The sequence below is a fragment of the Microcaecilia unicolor genome, chromosome 2 (assembly GCF_901765095.1).
Source record: "Microcaecilia unicolor chromosome 2, aMicUni1.1, whole genome shotgun sequence".
Taxonomy (NCBI): Eukaryota; Metazoa; Chordata; class Amphibia; order Gymnophiona; family Siphonopidae; genus Microcaecilia; species Microcaecilia unicolor.
Genome location: NC_044032.1, coordinates 251216380 through 251243418, shown reverse-complemented (window position 1 = coordinate 251243418; position 27039 = coordinate 251216380). Strand labels below are relative to the sequence as shown.

At 45.6% G+C, this 27039-nt stretch overlaps 1 protein-coding gene across 2 annotated transcripts in view; it reads right to left on the bottom strand.

Moving 5' to 3' along the window:
* LOC115463428 (lysozyme C-like) overlaps nt 1-9895 on the bottom strand; it is a 38724-nt gene extending 28829 nt beyond the window's left edge. Inside the window, exon 1 of one of the 2 annotated variants that reach the window (XM_030193904.1) lies at nt 9632-9895. In XM_030193904.1, coding sequence (XP_030049764.1) covers nt 9632-9770 — 139 coding nt within the window. In that variant the 5' untranslated portion in view covers nt 9771-9895. Of the gene's footprint in view, nt 1-6320; nt 6478-9631 lie in introns of those variants that run through there. The other variant, XM_030193906.1, reaches the window with a different exon arrangement.
* Nucleotides 9896-27039: the final 17144 nt, after the last annotated feature.

Here is a 27039-nt window from a genome sequence, read left to right as displayed (position 1 = left end):
GAGACGGATTCCCGCTCGGATGGAGCGGATGACCCCTCTGCAGCGCGGATCTTTCGCTCAGAGGATTTGCCCAACCTGTTAATGCAGGCCATGAGCATTTTGAAGATTTCCTCTCCAGAGGACGTCTCTCCCTCAGCCCCTGTTGGCTCCGCCATTATGCTGGGGACGAAGCGCCCGCCTAGAACCTTCTACGTGCATGATGCCATGCACACTTTAATTTCGGCTCAATGGGATGTCCCGGAAGTGAGCCTCAAAGTGGCTAGGGCTATGTCCCGCCTCTATCCTTTGCCTGAAGTGAACGGGAGGCCTTTCTTTGGCCTACCGTGGATTCTTTAATCACTGCGGTGACTAAGAAAACGGCGTTGCCAGTGGAAGGGGGCACGGCCCTAAAGGACGCCCAAGACAGAAGATTGGAGGCGGCCTTAAGGTCGTCCTTCGAGGCGGCTGCCTTAAGTTTGCAGGCCTCAGTTTGCGGCTCCTATGTGGCCAGGGCGTGCCTGACGATTGTGCAGCGGGCTTCCCCCTCGGATCCTTCCTTGAGGGCTGATTGGCCGGCCCTGGAATCGGGCTTGGCTTATTTGGCAGACTTGCTGTATGATGTCTTGAGAGCCTCAGCTAAAGGTATGGCTCAGACAGTCTCTGCGCGGCGGTGGCTTTGGCTGAAGCATTGGTCTGCTGACCACGCCTCTAAGTCCCGCCTGGCTAAGTTGCCTTTTAAAGGCAAGCTGCTCTTTGGGGTTGAGCTGGACAAAATTGTGACCGATCTTGGCACGTCTAAGGGCAAGAGGTTACCAGAGGTCAGGGCTCGGGCCAGTGCTCGCCCCGGTAACTCCAGAGGATGGTTTCAGGAAGCCCGTCGGTACCGCCCGGGCAAGTCGGGCTCCTCTGCCCCCTCTTCCTTCAAGAGGAACTTCTCCCCCAAGCAGCATTCCTTTCGCAGAGACCGCCGTCCCGGAGGTGCGCCCTCCGGTCCTCCCCCAGGGTCTCGTACCCAATGACGGGGTCCTGGTCCATGGCCCAGTGCAGATTGGAGGACGCCTGTCCTCGTTTCTGGGCGAGTGGACCAGGGTAACTTCAGACGCTTGGGTGCTGGAAGTCATCAGAGACGGCTACAAGCTAGAGTTCTGCCGACCCTTAAGAGACGGGTTTGTACTCTCTCCCTGCAAGTCTCCGGTCAAAGCTGTGGCAGTGCAGCAGACCTTGGACAATCTGATCCGCCTGGGTGCGGTCGTTCCGGTGCCAGAAAATCAGCTTGGCAAGGGTCGTTACTCCATTTACTTTGTGGTACCAAAGAAAGGAGGTTCTGTACGGCCTATCCTCGACCGCAAAGGGGTCAATCGGGCCTTGAAAGTTCGGCACTTTCGCATGGAGACTCTCCGCTCTGTTATAGCGGCAGTGAAGGCAGGGGAGTTCCTGGCATCCTTGGACATCAAGGAAGCGTACTTGCATATTCCCATCTGGCCTCCTCATCAACGCTTTCTGCGTTTTGCAGTCCTGGGCCGACACTTCCAGTTCAGAGCCCTCCCATTCGGGTTGGCTACTGCTCCGCGGACCTTCTCCAAAGTAATGGTGGTCATCGCGGCCTTCCTGCGAAAGGAAGGAGTACAAGTCCATCCTTATCTGGACGACTGGTTGATCCGAGCCCCCTCTTATGCAGAGTGCGGCAAAGCTGTGGACCGGGTGATTGCTCTTTTGAGCTCCCTGGGGTGGATCATCAACTGGGAGAAAAGCCAGCTGCGCCCGACTCAGTCCCTGGAGTATCTGGGAGTTCGTTTCGACACCCAAGTGGGCAGAGTGTTCCTGCCGGACAATCGGATTGTCAAACTTCAGGCTCAGGTGGACCAGTTCCTAGTAGCCTCTCCGCTTCGGGCTTGGGACTATGTGCAGCTGTTGGGCTCTATGACGGCCACGATGGAAGTAGTGCCCTGGGCCAGGGCTCATATGAGACCACTACAACACTCTCTGCTGCAGCGCTGGACTCCGGTGTCGGAGGATTATGCTGTGCGCCTTCCCTTGGACCCAGCAGTGCGCAGGGAGCTGAGCTGGTGGCTGAAGTCAGACAAGTTGTCTGCAGGGATGCCTCTGGTGACCCCGGAGTGGATTGTCGTCACGACGGACGCCTCTTTGACGGGCTGGGAAGCCCACTGCTTGGGAAGGACAGCGCAGGGGCTCTGGTCTCCTGCAGGGGCAAAGTGGTCTATCAACCTCCTGGAACTCAGAGCCATTCGGTTGGCGCTTTTGGCCTGTACGGGTCCTGTCGGACAATGCTACGGCTGTGGCCTATGTCAACCGCCAGGGAGGTACCAAGAGCGCCCCTCTAGCCAAGGAAGCCATGAATCTATGCCAGTGGGCGGAAGCGAACCTGGAACAGCTGTCAGCGGCCCACATTGCCGGAGTCATGAATGTCAAGGCGGACTTTCTCAGTCGCCATAACCTTGGATCCCGGAGAGTGGCAGTTATCGGCTCAGGCGTTCTTGGACATCACGAAGCGCTGGGGCCAGCCGAGCCTAGATCTGATGGCGTCATCGGCCAATTGCCAAGTGCCGCGCTTTTTCAGCAGATGACGGGACCCTCGATCTCTGGGAGTAGATGCTCTTCTCCAACAGTGGCGGACACAGGAGCTTCTCTATGTGTTCCCGCCCTGGCCCATGTTGGGCAGGGTGCTAGACCGGGTGGCAAAGCATCCGGGCCGGATAATCCTGGTGGGTCCGGACTGGCCCAGACGTCCCTGGTATGCGGACTTGATCAGGCTCTCAGTGGACGACCCTCTGCGGCTGCCAGTGGAGCAGGGCCTGTTGCATCAGGGTCCCGTGGTGATGGAGGATCCCTCCCCCTTTGGTCTTACGGCCTGGCTATTGAGCGGCAGCGTCTGAGAAAGAAGGGCTTCTCAGACAAGGTCATCGCCACTATGCTGAGAGCGAGGAAGCGCTCTACTTCTACTGCTTACGCCAGGGTTTGGCGTACCTTTGCAGCGTGGTGTGAAGCAGGCTCACTTTCTCCCTTCACTGCTCCAATTTCTTCAGTGTTGGCGTTCCTGCAAGTAGGTCTGGAGAAAGGCCTGTCGCTCAGTTCCCTTAAAGTCCAGGTAGCGGCTCTGGCTTGCTTCAGGGGCCGCCTGAAGGGTGCTTCCCTGGCTTCGCAGCCAGATGTGGTGCGTTTTCTCAAGGGAGTTAATCACCTGCGCCCTCCTCTGCACTCAGTGGTGCCTGCGTGGAATCTCAACCTGGTGCTAAGAGCCTTGCAGAAGCCGCCTTTTGAACCCTTTTTGAGGGCATCTCTGAAAGACCTGACGTTGAAAGCAGTCTTTTTGGTGGCTATCACTTCAGCCAGAAGAGTTTCTGAGCTCCAGGCACTCTCATGTCGAGAGCCTTTTCTGCAGTTCACTGAGGCAGGGGTGTCTATTCGCTCAGTGCCTTCCTTTCTGCCCAAGATTGTTTCTCGCTTCCATGTGAATCAGCAGCTCTGTCTCCCTTCCTTTCGTAGGGAGGACTACCCAGAGGAATACTCTGCTCTCAAATATCTGGATGTGAGACGAGTCATCATCAGATACTTGGAAGTGACCAATGATTTCCGGAAGTCGGATCATCTGTTTGTCCTGTTTGCAGGTCCTCGTAAGGGTCTGCAGGCTGCTAAGCCTACAGTGGCAAGATGGGTCAAGGAAGCCATTGCAGCGGCTTATGTGGCCGCGGGGAAGGTGCCGCCTATCCAGCTGAAGGCTCACTCCACTAGAGCTCAGGCGGCCTCGATGGCAGAGGCCGGGTCCGTCTCCTTGGAAGAGATATGCAAGGCGGCAACTTGGGCATCGGCCCATACCTTCTCCAAGCATTACCGCTTGACTGTGGCTGCTCGGGCGGAGGCCCGGTTTGGAGCTTCAGTGTTGCGGTCAGGGATTTCAATGTCCCGCCCTGGGTGAGTACTGCTTCGGTACATCCCACCAGTCTATGGATTGATCAGCATGATGATATGGAAGGTAAAATTATGTATTGTACCTGATAATTTTCTTTCCATTAATCATAGCTGATCAATCCATAGCCCCTCCCAGATATCTGTATTGTTTATATTCTGGTTGCGTTTCAGGTTCAAGTTTAGTCTTCAGTTCCTGTTCAGGAGGACTTCGTGTTCAAGTTTTGTCAATTGGATTCTTCAAGAGTTGAGACGAGTTCGTGTTACAGTGAGCTGCTGCATTCCTCTCCCCTCCGTTTTACGGGGCTGGATTGAGACATAAATTCTGCCGGCGCTCCCTCCCGCTTCGTGCGGCTGTAGGGCAGCTTTGTACCCCTCCCACTTCGGCGGTGTTAGGGTCAGTCAGCTCCTCCCGCGGTTGCGGTTGCAGGATAAGCCAGATCCCCCCGCATTGGCGGGGTGGTGTCCCTCCCCCGCTCCGTGGGGATGAGCTGGACAGATTCCCCTCCCCCACTTGTGTGGGGATGAGCTGGGTTAATTCCCCTCCCCCGTTTCGGCGGCGGTGAGCTGGGCAGAGTGTCCCTTTGTGGGTGTAATTCTCTAAGTGCTGAGTCCTGCGGATGGAGCTTTGATATCGACATACTGAGGAGTTTCCGGCAGCACATGACCACATATAGGGAGGCAAAAGTTTGCTCTCTATCTCCACCTGCTGGTAGATGGACACAACCCACCAGTCTATGGATTGATCAGCTATGATTAATGGAAAGAAAATTATCAGGTATGATACATAATTTTACCTTAAGCCCTGTATCATGTTTCCAAAAGTGCCAATCTAGTTCACAAGTACCTGGCAAGATCCCAGAACAGTAAAACAGATTTTATGCTGCTTGTCCTAGAAATAAGCAGTGGATTTTCCCAAGTCCATCCGGTTTATGGATTTTTCTTTTAGGAAGTTATCCAAACCTTTTTTAAACCCAACTAAACTAATTGCTTTTACCACATTCTCTAGCAACGAATTCCAGAGTGAAGAATATTTTCGCTGGTTTGTTTTAAATTTACTACTTTATAACTTCATTGCGTGCTCTGAGTCCCTAGTATTTTTAGAAAAGAGTAAACAAGTGATTCATGTCTACCCATTCCTACTCCTCTCAGTATTTTATAGACCTCTACGAAATCTCTCCACAGCCACCTCTTCTTCAAGCTAAGGAACTCTAGTCTCTTTAGCCTTTCCTCACAGGGAAGTCATTTTTTATTTTTATGTATTTATTTGCTGCACTTGTATCCCACATTTCCCACATATTTGCAGCCTCAATGTGGCTTACAAAATGTTACAACGACATATACACATTATAGAATAAGAATTTCAGAATATAGATACAGATAGGTGCATAAGAATATCATAGCAATCATATTAACGGAATAATAATTTTACAATTGTTACAAATAAGAGTGCATAAGTAAATCATGTAAATCATCTCATCTCCTTTATCATTTTTTGTCACCCTTCTCTGTACCTTTTCTAATTCCGCTATATCGTTTTTGAGATGCGGTGACCAGAATTGCACACAGTATTTGAAGTATGATCGCACCATGGAGCGATACAAAGGCATTACAACATTCTCATGCTTGTTTTTCCATTCGTTTCCTAATAATTCCTTACATTCTATTTGCTTTCTTAGATACTGCTGCACACTGAGCAGAGGGTTTCAATGTACCTTCAACGATGACACCTAGATCCTTTTCCTGGGCATTGATTCCTAATGTAGAAAATTGCATCAAGTAGCTATAGTTTGGGTTCCTCTTTCCCACATGCATGACTTTGTACTTGCTCACATTAAACATTATCTGCCATTTGGATGTCCAGTCTCCCAGTCTCGTACGGTCCCGCTTGTTAAATCGTAAGAGGATTGTGAAAAATTACAAGTTTGAAACATTTACTGATGGCACAAAGTTTAAATTACCTCACTAGTTATTCCCATCTCTAGATCATTTATGAACTAGGAAAAAAGGCCCGTTTCTGACACAAATGAAATGGGTGCTAGGAAGTTTTTCCTTGGAGTGTGTATGTTTGAGAGAGCGTGTGTGAGAGTGACTGTGAGAGAGAGAGAGAGAGAGAGTGAATGTGTGAGTGTTTGTGTGTGACAGAGAGAGAGTGAGATTGGGTGCGAGTGTGTCTGTGAGAGAGAGAGTGTGTCTGAGAGAATGAGAGTGTGTGCCAGTGCCCCCGCCTCCCTCCCAGTTACAGGGTCACCCCCTCCCTTCCAATTCCAGGGTTTTTCTCCCCCCTCCATCCCAGGGTTGTCCCCCTCCCCCACTCCCTCCCGGTTACAGGGTCCCTCTCCCTTCCTCCCAGTTCCAGGGTCACCCTCCCTCAGTCACCTTTGGGGGGATACCTTACTGCAAGGTCCCTGCCTTACCCTGTGCTCTCATCTGACAGGATTCTGTGCTCTCTGCTTGGCTCTCTTATCCTCTCCTCAATTTGCAGAGAGTTAGGGAGTTAGTTCCTGTCTGACAACTGCTGCTGTTTTCAGAGCCAGAGCATTTCCCTTAGCTCCGGTTGTCAGTGCTGCGCTGCAGGGGGAATCAGCTGGTAAGTGCCGGCTTTTTTTTTTTTTTGTAGCGGCATGGCGATTCAGGAAGGAGTTGGTCGGGGAGGAGGGGGAGGTGTGGAGTTGGAGAGGAGAGGGCAGGTGTCTGAAGTCGGACAGGAGAAGAAGGTCTGTGGCAGTGTGCATCAGTCTGTTGGTGTGCCTCGTGCTGCTTTCATGTGGTTGGTCAGTGTCTCTGGTGACATACCTGGGCTCAATGGACCCTTGGTCTTTTCCCAGTGTGGCATTACTTATGTACTTATCTGCCGATATTCAGCAGGAGATAGCAGGCCGTCTCCTGCTGAATATTCCCAGTTAGTGCTTAGCGGATAGCTGGTTATATTGCACGATATAACCGGCTAACTGCTGATTTTCAGTGCATTGCTGGCTAATTTTGGCAGCCAAATGTGGCCACATCAATAGCAGGTCTATCTTTGGCTGCTATGAACTTAGCCGACCAGTGCTGAACACTGACTTGGCCAGCTATGGGGCCCTTTTACTAAACCGTGGTAGGCTGTACGCACGTGCAGCGTGTGCTCAAATGAGACTACTGCCAGGCCAGCATGCCCCCCTGGCTGTAATTTCAGATTTGGCATGCACCCATAACACCTGGATGAATTTTGATTTCCTCCCACGTGCGTCGTTTCCAGCGGTAATTGGCAGTTGGCATGCGCCAATCAGTCACTGCGTGTGTAATGCATGAGCCCTTACTGCTAGAACAATGGGTGGCATTAAGGGCTTAGGCTAGTTTTAGATGCATGCTGCTTTCCTATCGCATTAAAAAAAAACCTTTTTTGCAGTTGCGGTAAAAACTGGCCCGGCGCATGCCTAATACACACGCCTACACTGCCGCAGGCCACTTTTTTTTTTTTTTTTCATTTATATTTATTCATTTATCCATTTTATTACAAGAAACATCTTGCTTAGGAAAGTATAGAAAGATAAAGCAGTTATATAACTGCTAAGGAAAATTAAGAAAATATATAAAGAAAAAACAATATACATTTTCAAGGTAACCCATACTCAAGTCCATAAATTTGAAATCCAAGATTAGGAAATCTAAGGGAGTATAACAAAGGGAAATATATAACGGATGGTGCAAACCTTGCTAAGTGGAGTTATCTTGTAATTTAATGCTTATCCACTTTTACCGAGGCAATAAGTGCCGATACGTGAGCTGGTTCTGTGAAAACGTATTTCTTCTCCCTAAGCCTTATTATGCATTTGCAGGGGTACCTTAAAAAAAAAAGGTTTCCCCCAAGTGCAAAACCTCAGGCCTAAGGAGCAAGAATTGTTTCCTCCGTCTTCTAGTCTCTTTAGAGACATCAGGAAATAATAATATTTTAAAGCCCAAAAAGGGCTTATCTTTATTTCGGAAAAATAAACGAAAGATCCAATTCTTATCTGGTAATAATGCAACCATCGCCACTAACGTGGCGGCAGTTGCTAATTCAGAGTCAGAAGTCTGAAGCAAAAGAGAGACATCAATCGGATTGTCAAGTTGGTTCAAATTTTTCCCAGGAATATAATATGCCATAGTCAATGGTGGTAAATTCGACTCAGGTATCATCAAAATTTCACGCATATAGCGTTTCAGCATCTCAAGAGGAGCAACATTCTGTAATCTAGGAAAGTTAACAAATCTCAGGTTGTAACTTTTAATATAATTGTCAAAAATTTCAGTTTTCAGTCTGAGGTTTGTCAAATCTTTCGTCATAGTAGGTTGTATTGTTTCAATCTTCACAATTCTTTGATCCATTTTATCCACTTTATCATTTAACTCTTTAAGCTGCTCATCTTTTTTTTGTAAATCAATTTCCAAGGATTTTACTTTTGGCATTACTTCATTAGTCTGTTTTAAGAAGGTTTGTCCCAAATTAGAAACTAAGTCCCATAATGCATCTAATGTCACTTCTTTCGGTTTAGTTACTAGCTCTTTAGGTAATTCAAACCTTTCAGAAAACCGCTCACGAGTCTCACCCAGTCCCTCAGGTCCTCCTCCCTCGATCCGCGGCGATTCCATGGGCAAACTGCCCTCCGTTCCAACCTGAGATGTAAATGAAGCTTCCAATCGGCGTTCCTCTGGGCCCCTACCATCTTCCGGAGTGGACCCCGTCGATTCAATAAGGAAAGAACTTGCGCCGATCGGCTGGGGAGGAGGGGTGGGCGCAGCGGGGCTCAAGGTGACTTCATAGCCAGGAGAATCCGAAATCTCCAAATTGCCGGCGTTCTCTACTGGCTGCATTCCGCTGTCAGAAGTAGCTCCCTGTGGCCTCAAAAAACGATCCATCGGACCAGATAAGGAGGGGGGTAATGGGGAAGCTCTGCTCGTTGTTCTCCCTCTTCGTTTAGGCATTGTAGTAGAGCACGAAAAACAAGGCTCACAGCAACTTAGCTAGGTGCAGCCATCTTGGATCCCCGCAGGCAACTTTTAACCGTGGCTTAGTAAAAGAGACCCCATGTTCTTAGTGGCCAGAAATAAACTGGATATTCAGTGTTGGTCAGCAGAAACAGCCCAGCATTGACTATCCGGTATCACCGCGAACTGCTGGAGTTAGCCAGGCTAACTCCTGTGGTCTGAATATCAGCACCTGCAAGTTTTTTTCAGTTTGACTCTTTATTTAAGGAAATGTTCTCCCAAGAGAAATTCATTTGTGGAATTCAGTTTTGGTAGACATTAAAATCTCATTTGTTTTTTCAAAGTTTTGATCTTTAGGCTTGAGAATATTTACGGGTCAGTATTCCAAAGCACAAGCTATGTATCTACACATATATTTAAAGAGAAAAATATGTGCTTTACATCTCCACCCCAATTATGCCCCTGGGAACATGTATGAATTGATCCTTAAAAGTAGATGCAGTTTCTGTGCACCTACGTTTAATTTGGGTATGCTATTGTACAGTTTTATAACGTATTCTTTACAAAAAAAGACAAGTACAACATGAGACCACTAGAATATGAACCAAGAAAACTATTGTGTATCACAACAAGAAAAGAATGTAATCATGAATGTAAACCAAGACGAAAGAATATATGAGGATGTCTACTTAGATAGGAAAGTAAGAATGTATACCAATGTTTACCTGGTGGAAAACAAAGGACAGAAATAATGGAAGAAAGTAAAATTATTAGTGCTTACAGTTAGCAAGGGTGATTCCATGGTAGCCAGCCATCCCTCCACGCTTCAAAGCAGAAGCCAGCTCACACTTGCTGAAGACTCTGGCTTCACTCTTCAGGACTAGAAGTCCTAGCAAGAATGCAATGGCAATGGGCTTCATGATTAGAGCTGTCTGTGCTATGCTATGCTACAGAATTTATAGCCCGCCAAATCCCTGCAATAGCAGATTCAATGCTGTCCTCACTGCTGAGCCTCAGAGATGCTCCCTGATTCTTTATATATATATTTGTCCTCTCATTAATATGAGAGACAGACAAGGCAAGAAGGCATGCCAATGTGACAAACAAAAGAAAAGTAATAATACAAAGAATCAACAATTAAACAAATACTCATTTATTTGAGATATTGAAGAACATTTTCCAATCTATCAATGATTTCCTTCTTAGCTCCTCCCTCTTTCAGTAGTTTAACTCAATCATTATTTCTACAAGAAAATTTCATAGCAGATCTGAAAAGGTCTACACTTGGATATGGTTAAGAAATGTTGCTTTAATTAGCAGAAGAAAGGTCTTAGGCAACAGCATTCCTTCCATTATCAGAGCCTTGCCCTGTCCTGAGAAACCAAACATCCGTGTCCTATACTGTTTACAGATCAAGAGTGAGGGAAGAGAAACGAGATTGGCACCAACATTCTACCCCTGGAAAATTACAGGTTTCTAAAGAGATGTAATTCTCTAATGATAGCATGGCATGGGGATCTAGTTATAGTGAACATTTTGTGAAGCAGTATTTCCATGCATTGCATTTTAGCACATGAAAATTCCAGTTAGATTGAAAGGACACCTTTAGCAATGGTGGAGCCTCCCTGTGACATTACAGAAGTGACAGCCTTTCATGGTGATTCTTGTGTCCGAATCTTCACTACTATCTCAGGTGAGATGTTTTCTATAACCATGAGTCTCTATCCTTGTCATAAAGAAAGTGCCCTTGGAGTGAGGTGAATAAATGTATAGATGACAAAAAACTATTCAAGGTTGTTAAAACACATACAGACTGTGAAAAATTGTAGGAAGACCTTAGGAAATTGGAAGACTGGGCATCCAAATAGCAGATGAAATTAAAGGTGGACAAATGTAAGGTGATACACATCTGGGAAGAATAATCCAAATGATAGTTACTTGATGCTAGGGTTCACCTTGGAGGTCAGCACCCAAGAAAAAGATTTAGGTGTCATTGTAGACAATACACTAAAATCTTCTGCCCAGTGTGCAGTGGCACTCAAAAAACAAACAGGATACTGGGAATTAATAGAAAAGGGATGATAAATAAGACCAATAATACTATAATGCCTCTGTATCGCTCCATGTTGCAACATCACCTTGGGTATTGCGTTCAGTTCTGGTCGCAGTATCTCAAAGATATAGCGAAATTAGAAAAGGTTCAAAGAAGAGCGACCAAAATGATAAAGGAGATGGAACTCCTATGAAATGAGGTAAGGCTAAAGAAGTTAGGGCTCTTCAGCCTGGAAAAGAAATGGCTGAGGGGAGATATGATTGAGGTCTACAAAATCCTGAGTGGTGTGTAGAATGAGTAGATGTTATTTTTTACTCTTTCAAAAAGTACAAAGACTAGGGGACACTCAAGGAAGTTACATGGAAATACTTTTAAAACAAATAGGAAGAAATATTTTTTTCACTCAACGAATAGTTAAACTCTGGCACTTTGTGCCGGAGGATGCAGTGTAACAGTGGTTAGCATATCTGAGTTTATAAAAGGTTGAAAAGTTCCTGGAGGAAGAGTCCATAGTCTGCTATGTCCCCTTGATATCCCAGGACAGCAATAGGGCACCCTAGGGGGTACTGCAGTGGACTTCTTAAAATGCTCCCAGGTACACATCTCACCGTTGCTCCTTTACCTTGTCTGCTGAGCCCCACAAAACCCACTACCCCCCACTGTACACCACTACCATAGTCCTTTCGGGTAAAGGGGGCACCTATATGTGGGTACAGTTGGTTTCTGGTGAGTTTTGGAGGGCTCGCAGTTTTGTCAACAAGTGTAACAGGTAGGAGGAGATAGGAGCCTGGGTCCACCTGTCTGCAGTGCACTGCATTCAACACTAGACTACTCCAGGGACCTGAATGCTGTTCTAATGGACCTGAGTATAACATCTGAGGCTGGCAAGTAATGTTTTTCATCACATTTTTAGGGGGCTGGGAAGGGGTTAGTGACCACTGGGGAAGGTTATTCCTGATTCCCTTCAGTGGTCATCTGGTTATTTAGGGCTTCTTTTTGTGCCTTATTCGTTATAAAAACAGGTCTAGCTCAAAATGTTTTAGTTGTAGTCCTGGACGGTTTTGGTTTTTTCCATTATAGCTGAAAAATGTCTTAGGAACACCCAAGTTCCGCCCTGAACACACCCCTGGCACGTCCCCTTGATATATGGACACACTTCTGATGGACTTCAGAAAAAAACGTCTAAAAATAGGTTTCAAAAATACTGATTTGGACATTTTTGTGAGAAAAACGACCAAATGCCACTTGTTTGTTTCCTGTACTCATTAATTGATTTGATTTGCTTACTTTATTATTTATGTATTTATTTTTGTCTATTAGATTGTAAGCTCTTTGAGCAGGGACTGTCTTTCTTCTATGTTTGTGCAGCGCTGTGTATGCCTTGTAGCACTATAGAAATGCTAAATAGTAGTAGTAGTAGTAAATCTTTACTCCCCAGGCAGAACCCCAGGCAAGAAAAACTCTAGCTACTAAATAAGTATTAGACATAATAAATGTTTATTCAAATTGTCAAAGAAGCCAATAAGTAATTATTGAAATAGTAACAAATAAACTCCTAATACAGTATAATGTGACCCCACCTCTGGATACAATTGCTCACCCTACAGTTACCCTTGGAACACCTTGTGAAACGGACAGAGGTGAGGTGCACTTATTATCACTAACCTCACTCTCCTGTTTCAAAAACAAGAGGGGAAATTAAACTAAAATGATCATAAGTACATAAGTACATAAGTAGTGCCATACTGGGAAAGACCAAAGGTCCATCTAGCCCAGCATCCTGTCACCGACAGTGGCCAATCCAGGTCAAGGGCACCTGGCACGCTCCCTAAATGTAAAAACATTCCAGACAAGTTATACCTAAAAATGCGGAATTTTTCCAAGTCCATTTAATAGCGGTCTATGGACTTGTCCTTTAGGAATCTATCTAACCCCTTTTTAAACTCCGTCAAGCTAACCGCCCGTACCACGTTCTCCGGCAACGAATTCCAGAGTCTAATTACACGTTGGGTGAAGAAAAATTTTCTCCGATTCGTTTTAAATTTACCACACTGTAGCTTCAACTCATGCCCTCTAGTCCTAGTATTTTTGGATAGCGTGAACAGTCGCTTCACATCCACCCGATCCATTCCACTCATTATTTTATACACTTCTATCATATCTCCCCTCAGCCGTCTCTTCTCCAAGCTGAAAAGCCCTAGCCTTCTCAGCCTCTCTTCATAGGAAAGTCGTCCCATCCCCACTATCATTTTCGTCGCCCTTCGCTGTACCTTTTCCAATTCTACTATATCTTTTTTGAGATACGGAGACCAGTACTGAACACAATACTCCAGGTGCGGTCACACCATGGAGCGATACAACGGCATTATAACATCCGCACACCTGGACTCCATACCCTTCCTAATAACACCCAACATTCTATTCGCTTTCCTAGCCGCAGCAGCACACTGAGCAGAAGGTTTCAGCGTATCATCGACGACGACACCCAGATCCCTTTCTTGATCCGTAACTCCTAACGTGGAACCTTGCAAGACGTAGCTATAATTCGGGTTCCTCTTACCCACATGCATCACTTTGCACTTGTCAACATTGAACTTCATCTGCCACTTGCACGCCCATTCTCCCAGTCTCGCAAGGTCCTCCTGTAATCGTTCACATTCCTCCTGTGACTTGACGACCCTGAATAATTTTGTGTCATCGGCGAATTTAATTACCTCACTAGTTATTCCCATCTCTAGGTCATTTATAAATACATTAAAAAGCAACGGACCCAGCACAGACCCCTGCGGGACCCCACTAACTACCCTCCTCCACTGAGAATACTGGCCATGCAATCCTACTCTCTGCTTCCTATCTTTCAACCAGTTCTTAATCCATAATAGTACCCTACCTCCGATTCCATGACTCTGCAATTTCTTCAGGAGTCTTTCGTGCGGCACTTTGTCAAACGCCTTCTGAAAATCCAGATATACAATATCAACCGGCTCCCCATTGTCCACATGTTTGCTTACCCCCTCAAAAAAATGCATTAGATTGGTGAGGCAAGACTTCCCTTCACTAAATCCGTGCTGACTTTGTCTCATCAGTCCATGTTTTTGTATATGCTCTGCAATTTTATTCTTAATAATAGCCTCCACCATCTTGCCCGGCACCGACGTCAGACTCACCGGTCTATAATTTCCCGGATCTCCTCTGGAACCCTTCTTAAAAATCGGAGTAACATTGGCTACCCTCCAGTCTTCCGGTATTACACTCGATTTTAGGGACAGATTGCATATTTCTAACAGTAGCTCCGCAAGTTCATTTTTTAGTTCTATTAATACTCTGGGATGAATACCATCAGGTCCCGGTGATTTACTACTCTTCAGCTTGCTGAACTGACCCATTACATCCTCCAAGGTTACAGAGAATTTGTTTAGTTTCTCCGACTCCCCCGCTTCAAATATTCTTTCCGGCACCGGTGTCCCCCCCAAATCCTCCTCGGTGAAGACCGAAGCAAAGAATTCATTTAATTTCTCCGCTACGGCTTTGTCCTCCTTGATCGCCCCTTGATCAGTTGGACAAAGTTTATATTCCAAATTTGCCAGCCTGTATGCCAGCCTCAAATATCATACCAGCTCCATGACAGCAGTATGCAGGTCCCTGGAGCAGTTTTTAATGGGTGCAGTGCACTTCAGACAGGTGGACCCAGGCCCATCCCTCCCCTACCTGTTACACTTGTGGTGGTAAATGGGAGCCCTCCAAAACCCACCCAAAACCCACTGTACCCACATGTAGGTGCCCCCCTTCACCCATAAGGGCTATGGTAATGATGTAGAGTTGTGGGGAGTGGGTTTGGGGGAGGGTCAGCACCCAAGGTAAGGGAGCTATGCACCTGGGAGCTATTTTAATGGGTTTTTAAAAAAATTTTAAAGTGCCCCCTAGGGTGCCCGGTTGGTATCCTGGCATGTGAGCGGGACCAGAGCACTACAAATGCTGGGTCCTCCCATGACCAAATGCCTTGGATTTCGCCGGGTTTGAGATCGCCGGCATTATTTCCTATTATGACCGAAATCCGATGCCGGCCATCTCAAACCCGGCGAAATCTGACATTTGGCCGGGCCCAACCGTATTAGCAAAGAAAAAGATGGCCAGGCAGCTATTTCGCCGGAGCCGTTCGATTATGCCTCTCCATGTAATCAACGAAGGCACACTGTTTCTCCATTGATACAAAACAAGGCTCAGAAAGCACACAGAGTGGGAGACAAGTTTAATATTTTAGCTGTTCACAATTAACATCTAAATTGTAAATATGATAGGTAGAAACATCAATCTTGTTGCTAAAATAATAAAGGACACAAGGAACTCAAGTTAGGGGAAAATTCATTTCAATTAACCTAAAACAATAAATTCAGAAAGGGGGGGTCATTTAGATAATGGTCCCAGATAGGAAATCTAGTGACCTATCTGATATATGGTGAAAGGGGAAAACAATGTAAACAAATTAGGGAAAACTAGGCAGTTGCCTAGAAAAGCACTGTCCTTTTTCTTGAGCAGCACAAAACATGTTCATGCAAGTTACAGAAAAAATCTTAACTTCTGAAGTTAAACATTCATCTAGATTCACTCTTCCTGGGATACAGAACACATATGTATATATTGTAAGAGTGTGCAACATGTAGACATAACAGAAGATACAGGCATAAGCCTTTCAATAAATCTCACAGTTAATGTAAAAGTTATCTGTGTACAAAACCTATTATATAGGATCAGAAAAGTTAATAACAAGCTTTGAACCCAATCTAATAAAATTGAGCTGTAAAAAAGTACCAATCCTAGTAAGACAGACAAAGGTGCATCCTTGACTGACCTTTACAAGATTCACATAGATCAGGCAAGAAATTGTAGAAATATGGTACAGCTAGAAGCCCCCACTGGAAGGGTGGGAAGTCAAATCTTAGAGCTCAGGCTGTTAGAAACACTGGCTAAGTCAGAAATCTGATGGCTAGCATGACTAGGAGCTTGCTGGAAAAGCATGGCCTAGTTTTTAGCCCGGACTGAGGCCTAATAACCTAAATTGGAAAAGTTAGGTCAAGAAATCTGAAATCAAAATGGAACCTCTCAGTCACAAAATGGATTCTCTTATGTCTGTATCTGAGTTAGAAAAAACTTGTTTATATGAAGATAATGCCAGGTACAAAGAAAATAGGGAAGTAGCTGTCCAAGAGGGGAGGGAGTCCTTCTGTCAGAGCATCTTGTGGTTAGCTAAGAAAAGTGGTAAACAACCTTAACATTGAAGCCATTGAATAGGACCATGAGGGTATAAAAGACAGGGAGATTTTGGGTGGGGTAGAAGATCTGTTGACGTGCTAGACTGACATGCTGTCCGTCCGACCACCCCATCTGCTTGTATACCTGATCTTGCTGTATTATTGTGGTGAGTTATAATAAAGCTTATTTTTCTTGCAACTTCTTCTCTCACTCTTTCCTATAGAATATCTTAAGGCTCAATTAAATTCTTGGGGTAAGAATGGTTAGTAAGAAAATACCTAAGTGCATATGTATTGGTAGGGAGTCAGATAAGCGCAAGGAAATTATAGATGACAGCCTTCTAGGGAACCTCTCTGGTAAATGGCTAGTTTGCCAGCCTACTAGAGGGGGTCTTCATGGGTCTAGTCAACCCAAATAAAAACAAAATATAGTACACCGGTCTCTACAATCAAGTTGGGGCAAAGAGAGCATCCAGATAAAAGTAATTTTTAAGGAAAAGTATACCTTGGAGGAAGGGAGACCCTAATTCTGTACTGAATGTGAAAAAAGTACACTTTAGCTGTAACTAATGTACTAAAAATGGTGATAAGAGACAGAATCTAAGTAGCTAACATGTCTACAAGGGAATGCAGAAAAGAAATCTTTTGTTACATTGTATACACAACTAATATGTATTCAGGAGAAAAACTATTTGTATGTACTGATTGTACTACCCTCAAAACTAAAAATTTCAAAAATGGTCACTTACACTGATTGTATATAAGGGGTAACACAAACACCCACAAACAAACAAAAGACAAAGACCTAAGAGGCTGTAGATCAGTCTCAAGCAATACTGTTTAAATGCTCCGTGGAGATTTTTTTTTTTAATTTCTGCAGTTAATAAAAAAAAGTCTCAGTGGAGTGCATGCATATAATAAAAAATTAAAAGGATGGCCATGTATGAATAAAACCCTGATTCCATAAGAAGCCTAAATTTATAATTCAAATTCTGAAAAAGGAAAAAAAAGACAATAAAATATTAATTAACAAAGATCACATACTGTAGTTCCACTGTTCTGGCTGTCATTCTTAGGACACACATGCACATGTTTAAAACCACACCATTTCTTTCACCTAATAGTATGTAAAATCCCTGTGAACAAAGAATAAAACAAGCAGTACAAGTTTGGTGACTGAGCAACAAATCATTCAATTATTTTCCCTTATTCTTCCCTAAAATACCTCTATCTGTTTATAGTAGAACTAGCCGTTGAGCCCGTAAAAACGGGCTAGTAAAGGATGGGGGGGGGTTGAAAGCCCCCCCCCCGGATAGGTCGCCGCCACCCCCCCCCCCCCCCCGGAGTCCCCGCCGCCACCCCTCCACCCGGGCCGGGTACCTGGCTTCACTATTCCAACCGCCAGAACGCAGCAAACAGCTCATCTGAGCTGCCGTCGGCCTTCCTTCTTCTCTGCGTGTGTTCCGCCCTCGTGTGACGTAACGTCGGCGAGGGCAGGACACAGGCAGGTAAAGAAGGCCATCGGCAGCTCAGATGAGCTGTGTGCTGCGTTCCGGCGGTTTGAATATTGAAGCCAGGTACCCGGGCCAGGTGGAGGGTGGGTGGCAGCGGCGACTCCGGGTGGGTGGGGGGAGCAGTAGCGGCAACCCTGGGGGGGAGCGGTTGCGACGGCGGTTCCCTCACTCGCAGGTGCGCAGGTTCCCTCTCTGTCACGCCCCTGTCATCACGTATTGACGCGGGGACGGGACAGAGAGGGTCTCTACTGCGCATTTGCGAGTGAGTACGCCTCTTGCCATTTATATGTTTGATACCAGATGCCTCTGAAGAAACAGAGGAAGGTAAAACACAAATAATACATTTTAACAAGGTGTAGTTTCCAGTTAAAAGGTACAAACCTGCCTGACAAAGAGGCAACAATAAATAAAGAATAAGCTGAACTCAGCATGAACTTTTCTGATTCCTAGTTCTGGTGGTATTAATAGTTTGTTTTAACATATAAGTGTCAGAGCTTATTGCTATATGCAGAAATCTACAGAATTGAATTTGTTTTTAGGAAACTGCTTAGTGTATATTAATTCTTTTAGCCTGTTAGTCTAATTTTAAAACTAAAAGCTCCCTATAAAAGAGATGGTGGGGATCTACATGTGTTTCTATCAGTCTCATAAAAAACAAGCTGATCAGGGAAACAAAATTGTTATCTAAAAACCAGATACACAAAGGAAACAGTGACATAGAAGTGTATAGAGGAAAAGGTAATTTAATCTTTTTTAGTACGGCTGAAGTGTAGGTTTTAACACAAGCTGAAATGGAGAAAGAGGTTTTGAGGGTAAAGATTAGTATCCAAAAGCAACTTTTATTTTTACATGGAGCCACTGAACTCAGCCAAGGGGCAGCTGAAGCTGGAACAGAGCCCTTACTTTCCTTAGCTGGAGATAAAGTGATCGGTCCCTGTTGCAGACTTCCTACTGAGCTGCTAGCTATGTCAGATAATTTTGGGGAAGCAGATGTACTGTCATCAAGCAAATTAAGCTTGTAACCTTCAGCAACTTATAGTACCTCTGTCAGAGCTGGGCACAACCCTGGCTTTGAGGAAGCACTGTTTACTGAAGGGCTGTAAGGGGGGTTGTTTATTTCCCGTTAGTTTATCAGACTCCTGCTTCCACAAATTAAATACTTTCAAATGTTCTAATAATGAATTTCCCTTGAGCAACAAATTACTAGGTAACACAATACCTATTTCATTGAAAAGAAAGGATCCTTTTCACTTAGCTTAACCCATTTCTCATTATACTTTATAATCTTTCTCTGTTCCTCTGGATTTGCTACACAAACAGTCTCTAATGAGCAATCATACTGATAAACTTCTAATTGACAATTTGATAACAAAAATGCAAGAAAAAAATCAGCAAAGCAGTAAAGAGACATCAGCATAATTAGATGTACTTATACCAAACATAATATATATCACACTTACCCGGGAAAGACAGAAATACAAAAAATATGTCACGCTTTCCTTCAATTTTCCTTTTCCTTCATAATATTTCATTTACCAAGCGTCTTCGGCCGGAATTCTACTACTACTACTACTACTATTTAGCATTTCTATAGCGCTACAAAGCGTACGCAGCGCTGCACAAACCTAGAAGAAAGACAGTCCCTGCTCAAAGAGCTTACAATCTAGTAGACAAAAAATAAAGCAAACAAATCAATTAATGTGTAGAGGAAAGATGAGAGGAGGGTAGGTGGAGGCGAGTGGCTACAAGTGGTTACGAGTCAAAGCAATGTTAAAGATGTGGGCTTTCAATCTAGGTTTAAAGATGGTCAAGGATGGGGCAAGACATAGGGGCTCAGGAAGTCTATTCCAGGCGTAGGGCGCAACAAGACAGAAGGAGCAAAGTCTGGAGTTGGCAGTAGTGGAGAAGGGAACAGATAAGAAGGATTTATCCATGGAGCGGAGTGCACGGGAAGGGGTGTAGGGAAGGACGAGTGTGGAGAGATACTGGGGAGCAGCAGAGTGAGTACATTTATAGGTTAGTAGAAGAAGTTTGAACAGGATGCGAAAACGGATAGGGAGCCAGTGAAGCGACTTGAGAAGGGTAGCATGAGTAAAGCAACCCTGGCGGAAGACGAGACGGGCAGCAGAGTTTTGAACCAACTGGAGAGGGGAGAGGTGATTAAGTGGGAGGCCAGCAAGAAGCAGATTGCAGTAGTCCAAACGAGAGATGACAAAGATGTGGATGAGGGTTTTGGTAGAGTGCTCGAAAAGAAAGGGGCGGATTTTACGGATGTTGTAAAGAAAGAAACGACAGGTCTTGGCGATTTGCTGGATATGAGCAGAGAAGGAGAGAGAAGAGTCAAAGATGACCCCAAGGTTTCGAGCTGAGGAGACAGGGAGAATGAGAGAGCCATCAACAGAAATAGAAAATGGGGGGAGTGGGGAGGTGAGTTTGGGGGGGGGGGGAATGAGAAGCTCGGTTTTGGTCATATGTAATTTCAGGTGGCGCTGAGATATCCAGACAGCAATGTCAGACAAGCATGCTGAAACTTTGGTTTGGATGCAAGGTGAGATATCAGGGGTAGAAAGGTAGATTTGGGAGTCATCAGCATAGAGATGGTAGGAAAAGCCATGGGATGAGATTAATGAACCAAGGGAAGAAGTGTAGATAGAAAAGAGGAGGGGACCAAGAACAGAACCCTGAGGTACGCCGACAGGCAGAGGAATAGAAGTAGAAGAGGACCCACCAGAGTGAACACTAAAGGTGCGGAGGGAGAGGTAGGAAGAGAACCAGGAAAGGACAGAGCCCTGGAATCCAAGTGAGGATAGGGTATCGAGAAGTATGCTGTGATCGACAGTGTCAAAAGCAGTGGAAAGATCAAGAAAATGAGGATGGAATATTGACCTTTGGATTTAGCCAGTAATAGGTCATTGGAGACTTTAGTAAGCACAGTTTCGGTTGAGTGGAGAGGGCAAAAACCAGATTGTAGTGGGTCAAGAATAGCATGTGAGGAGAGAAAATCAAGGCAGCGGTGGTGAACAGCACGCTCAAGTAATTTGGAGAGAAAAGGAAGGAGGGAGATGGGTCGGTAATTAGAGGGATAAGTAGGGTTGAGTGAAGGCTTCTTAAGGAGAGGTGTGACCACAGCATGTTTAAAGGCAGCAGGGACAGTCGCAGTGGAAAGTGAGAGATTGAGAATGTGGCAGATAAAAGGAATAAGAGCAGGAGAGATGGCATTAAGAAGGTGGGTGGGAATGGGATCAGAGGAACAGGTGGTACATTTTGAGGAAGAAAGGAGAAGTGTAGTTTCCTCAATAGTAACTTCAGGAAAGGAGGAAAGGGAATGAGGGGAAGGAGAGAGAGGGGAACGGAGTGGAGGAAGAGGTGGCGAGGTAGAGAATGCAAGGTTTATCTTTTGAACCTTGTCATGAAAGAATTCAGCAAGAGTATGAGGAGATAATGAAGGGGAAGTTGGGGGAGGGGCACCTTGAGGAGAGAGTTCAATGTGGTGAAGAGAAGTTGAGGGTTAGAGCCAAGAGAGTTAGTCAGTTGGATATAATAATCCTGTTTGGCGCGTAAAAGAGCAGATTGGAAGGAGGTCAGCATGAACTTAAAGTGTAAGAAATCAGCAAGGGCCCGAGATTTCCGCCAGAGGCGTTCGGTGGAGCGGGTTCAGGAACGTAGGTAGCGGATATTAGAAGTCAGCCAAGGTTGAGGTTTTGTACTCCTTATAGGGCAGGTCATCAAAGGTGCAAGAGTGTCTAAGGCAGAGGATAGAATATTGTTGTAAGAAGAAACAGCCTCGTTGACAAACGTGGATGGTGCCACAGTTGAGAGGAGGTTTGAAACATGGGAGGATAGAGATGAAGGGTCAATACCATGAAGATTCCTAGATAAATTAGATAAGATAGGACGGGACTGGGAGGGAGGAGATTTAAGTGTGAAAGTTATAAGATGGTGATCAGAGAGGGGAAGATCAGAGGCAAGGAAACTAGAGGGTGAACAGTTGGAGGAGAAGATAAGATCAAGACAGTGACCATTTTGATGAGTGGGGGAGGTGGAGCATAGTTGGAGATTGAAGGAGTTAGAAGGATCATTAGCAGGAATGTTAAAGTTACCAAGGATAGAATATTGTTGTAAGAAGAAACAGCCTCGTTGACAGACGTGGATGGTGCCACAGTTGAGAGGAGGTTTGAAACATGGGAGGATAGAGATGAAGGGTCAATACCATGAAGATTCCTAGATAAATTAGATAAGATAGGACGGGACTGGGAGGGAGGAGATTTAAGTGTGAAAGTTATAAGATGGTGATCAGAGAGGGGAAGATCAGAGGCAAGGAAACTAGAGGGTGAACAGTTGGAGGAGAAGATAAGATCAAGACAGTGACCATTTTGATGAGTGGGGGAGGTGGAGCATAGTTGGAGATTAAAGGAGGATGTTAAAGCGAGTAACTTGGAAATATGAGTTAGAAGGATCATTAGCAGGAATGTTAAAGTTACCAAGGATGAGAGAGAGGGAGGAAGGATCATGGAAGAAGGCAAGCCAGGCATCAAAATCACTGAGAAAGGATGAAAGGGACTTATCAAGGGGACGATAAACGACCGCTATTCGAAGAGGCAGAGGAGAGAAAAGGCGGATAGAGTGGACTTCAAAGGAGGAAAAACAGTGAGATTGAGGTGGAAGAAGGGGTTGAATTGCTGGAGGATAGAGAGAGAAGTAATCCAACACTGCCCCCGCGGCCAGCAGGGCGAGGAGTATGTGAAAAAAGATAACCGCCATGGCAGAGGGCTGTGACTGAAGCAGAGTCATCAGGGCAGAGCCAGGTTTCTGTTATGGCGAGCAGATGGAGGTGACGTCAGATAAAGAGGTCATGAACATATGGGAATTTGTTGCAGATAGAGCGGGCATTCCAAAGGGCGCAAGAGAAGGGCAAGAAGAGGAGGGGAGTAGAGGAATAGTGATGAGGTTAGAGAGGTCACAGTGAGATCTGCATAGTTGGGATAATAGTTGGTGAGGAGGGCCAGGATTGGGATTGATGTCACCGGCTGAGAGTAAGAGAAGGAATAAAAGAGAGTGGAGGAGAGTAGGAGAGGTGTGGCCATGAAGGTGTCGAAGGTGACATTAACCTTTTCAAAATACTCAACTTTTACTTTCACAGTGCTCAACCTTTTACTTATCTGAACCCCTAAACCCCTCTTGTCAGTTAAAGGACTGACTGGAGATGTTCACCCACAGAGTTACCTTGAGGACGGAGATCACCCACCTGAGGCAATGCACCTGTCAAGTCCCTGTTCGGACGCCAAATGCATTCCTGCCTTTGCCTCAGAGACAGGATTTGCCTTCTGAAGATCTCCTGGGGGGTTGGCTCCTCAAATAAATCTTTACTCCCTCAGGCAGAACCCCAGGCAAGGAAAACTCTGGCTAATAAATAAGTATTAGACATAATAAATGTTTATTCAAATTGTCAAAGAAGCCAATCAGTAATTATTGAAATAGTAACAAATAAACTCCCAATACAGTATAATATGTAGCAAATAAAAACAGAGTTTTCCCTATTCTTATGTTATTATACTTTAATAGTTTACAAAATTTGATATACCACCTTTCTCACAAAATCGAAGTGGCTGACAATAAAAATTATGTAATATAGCTTCAACCATTTTGCCTGGCACTGAAGTCAGGCTCATCAATCTATAGTTTTCCAAATCACCTCTGAAGCCCTTTATAAAAACTAGTCTTACATTAGTCACCCTCCTTTCCTCTGGTCTTTTGCCCATTTGAAAGATAGAATAGATACATTAATAGAATGATTAAATAAATACAGAGAAATAAATGAATTTTGCTGTTTATAGGAAAATATCTAGTATGTTTTCAAAAGTACCTGTGACAATTGTCAAGCAGCACCAGTGACCCCATCTGTTACCTCTCCTCCAGGTCCCACGCTCCATGTGTCCTCCAGGTACAGGAAGGTTTCACAGAAAGGACGACCTGTCTGTTGCTTCAACTGTTTCTCCTGTCCTGAGGGAGAGATCTCTAACGAAACTGGTGAGACCTACTTCAGTGATGGGACTGAGAAAAGTGAGAATGGGGGAGAAGGAGGGGGACATGAAACCATGAAATACTCCCAAACCAGTGATGTAAAGAAAGGGATGTGACTAGCAATCTCTTGTTCTGAACCTCCAGATCCTTTAGTGAACACAGAGTTTTATGCCTTTATAGTTGCCATGTATTAACAAAATACAGTAAATAGTTTTCTGCGGCATATAGTGTGAAGTAAAAGAGGTATAGAATAAGATTAGAGAGGAAGTATGAGATAAGAGAAGGAGAAAAAGAGAATAAAGAGCTGAGGGAGATGTGGAAAAAAGAGAAAGATGGAGAAAAACAGAGAGAGAGAGAAGGTGAGGGACAGAGAGACTGAAAGTAACAAATTTATTATTGTTGTAATTACTATTTATTGCTAATGATAATAATTAATTGTACTGAATATGTAGAAATATTTTACTTATTTCTCCATAACCATATTGGTTTTGCAAACAACTGGAGTCTCTGCAATGCAAGAATAATCTATTGATTCAATATTCAATCCACAATGGTCAGAAAGTTATTAAATACCAGCCATTCATGGGCTTTTGATACCTGAATATTTGGTGCTAGGTAATATCTAGATACTGGTGCTGAATATCCATTTTTAATGCAGCTGCCAGCACTTATGCTGGTACTAGTGTTAGTCAGACTGGTACCCAGATGGATATGGAAGCTGGAGTTCTATAATTTGTTGTGAGTTCACCTGGGCAGCTGCCTAGTCATTGCTAAGGCTTGCATATAACGATATTTATAGATTTTTAGAACCAGGATTCCAGGACTGGATAACTCCTCTGTTGTCTGATCTGCCCCTCCCCCTCCCCCCGTGGCTGCAACCCTCCCTCCCCCCGTGGCTGCGATCCCCTGATCCTTCCCCCTACTCTCCAAATTCTTAGGCATCTCTGGGATTACTTGAATCAGAGATACATTTGCAATAATGGGAGTATATCAAGAATAAATAACCATAACCCATAGTCTCATGGTACTACTGCTAGGGGTCAGCTTTCCATATAAGAGCAATTTGAAGCCACAGAGATCAGGCCAAGGAGCGGGGGGATCAAGGGAGAAATGGACCATGGAGGGAGAATTTGGTCACTAGGGAGGTATGAGAGAGGATCAGAACCGAGAGGAGGTAGAGTATGGTCGGGAACCTAACAAAATCCCCTTTTATGGATCCTGGCCACTATTCAGCAAATGCCTAGTTATAGCCAGATATTCAATACAGGGTCTAATTTAATCAGCACTGGAAAAAATGCTGATTGCTGATGGCTCAGTCAGTGGCACAGCTAGGACTGAATGGTCCATGGGCAGAAAAATTGAGATGGGCCCCCTAAAACACCATTGCTCCCAAGGTAGTAGGGACCAGAGGTGGAGGAGGATGCACATTTCTCAAGAATGACATATTAGAATTAATATATTCAAAGAAAAATACTTCTTGTTCTACCTTTGTTGTTTGAGCATTGCTCTGGTCCTAGTGTCTCTCTTCTGCTTTTCTCTGTTGTTGTTGTTTTTTTTTTTTGTAACTCTCTCCAGGATCTCCTTTTGACATTTTTTTCTCTCCATACGTCCAGCGTTCATCTTTTCTGTTTGTATCTATCCATCCTGTCCAGTGTCTCTCATCTGTGCCTCTGTCTCTATCCTTCCCCAATGTTCAGTATCTTTTCTCTGTGTCCCTCTGTCCAGCATCCCCTCTGTTTCCCTATCCCTCCATTTGTATCCAGTATTGCCCCACCATGTTCCTGTTCAGCTTCTTTGCTTCTTTCTTCTCTCTTCCCTCCCCCACCCTATGTGGTTTGGCATCTTTCTCTCCCTTTGCTGGTCCAACATCTCTCCCCCTCTCTCCATCTATTTTCTCCACTCTTCACACAGCCTAGCATCTGTCCCCTCTCTTTCCTGTTTTCCTGTCCCCTTTGCTTCTCTCTCTCTCTCTCCCCTCTGTTCCCCAGCCCCTGCCCAGCATCTCCCCCCTCTTCCCCCTTCACTTTGTTCCAGGTCTCTCTCTCTCTCTCTCTCTCTCTCTCTCTCTCTCATTCTCTCTCTCTCTTTGTTTTTCCTCTGCTCCCCCAACATCTTTCCCCTCTGTTACCCCCCCCCCCCCCACCGATCAGTTTGGCATCTCTCCATCTCCCACCCAGGTATGGCATCTCTCCCTTCCTGTCCCCCTCCTCTCCCTATTTCCCCAAGCCACGTGAGTCTGACATCTCTCTAGCTTCCTCCCACTCCCTACCTCCACACTGATCCTCCACTGCTGCAGTTGGTCACAGCTGAGAGAGCACTGAAAGCTGCCTTTCTGGCCATGGACCCTTTCCTCTGTGGGTCCTGCCCACAGGAAGTTTCATCAGAGAGGCAGGACATAACAGAGGAAAGGCTCTACTAGCCAGAGAAGCTGCTTTCAGCACTCTCTTTGCCACAACCTACTGCTGCTTATGGAGGACCGGTAAAGGAAAGAACTGGAGTGTTGACAATCTGGGTACAAGGAGGGGGAGGAAGGATGAGGGAGGGAAGGTGCAACTTTAGGTGACCCCTGTTATGATTCTGCCGGTTTGGCTGAGGGCAGGGTTGCCAGGTAGAAATTTTTTTTCCAGCCCAATCCAGGCCAGAAACCAGCCCAAAACCCGCCCAAACACAAACCCCGCCCCTGACACCCCCACCCCCGCGTCACCGGCCCCGCCCCCGCCGTCACCGGCCCCGCCTCCCACGTCATCGGGCCCGCCTCCCCGTCATCAGCCCCGCCTCCCCATCATCGGCCCCGCCTCCCACGTCATCGGCCCCGCCTCCCACGTCATCGGCCCCGCCCAAAACGTCACTAACCCCGCCCCAAAACGTCACTAACCCCGCCCCCCACGGCCGAAAAAAATCAAAAAGCCGCCCAAAAAGCCGCCCGGAAGCCCTAAAAACCGCCCAAAAAACCGCAACCCGCCGCGGGCAAAAATTTCCCGCGGCGGGTCGCAGAAAACCGCCCAATTGGGCGGTAAAACCGCCCACCTGGCAACACTGGCTGAGGGGGAGGGGGGACGTCTCTTCTGATTGGCTGCCAGGGGTTGTGCTGACGTCAGGGGATAGTACTTTAGCCTGCAGCTGAAGAGTTTCTCTGCTTTTGCGTTACTTATTTGGTGGTAACAGGAAAGCCTGATAGGTTTCTCTCAGAACGTGCTCTAGGTTCTGACAGGGATCTGTGTTGATTTAGAGTATTCTTTTCCTTCCCTCTGGGTTAGCTGCTGCTGTGTGTGTGTGTGTGTGCACGTAGCTCTGTAATCAGGGTCAGCTGCTCGTTTGTTTAGTGGGGGCTGGGCATTGCTCAGCCTCCGGG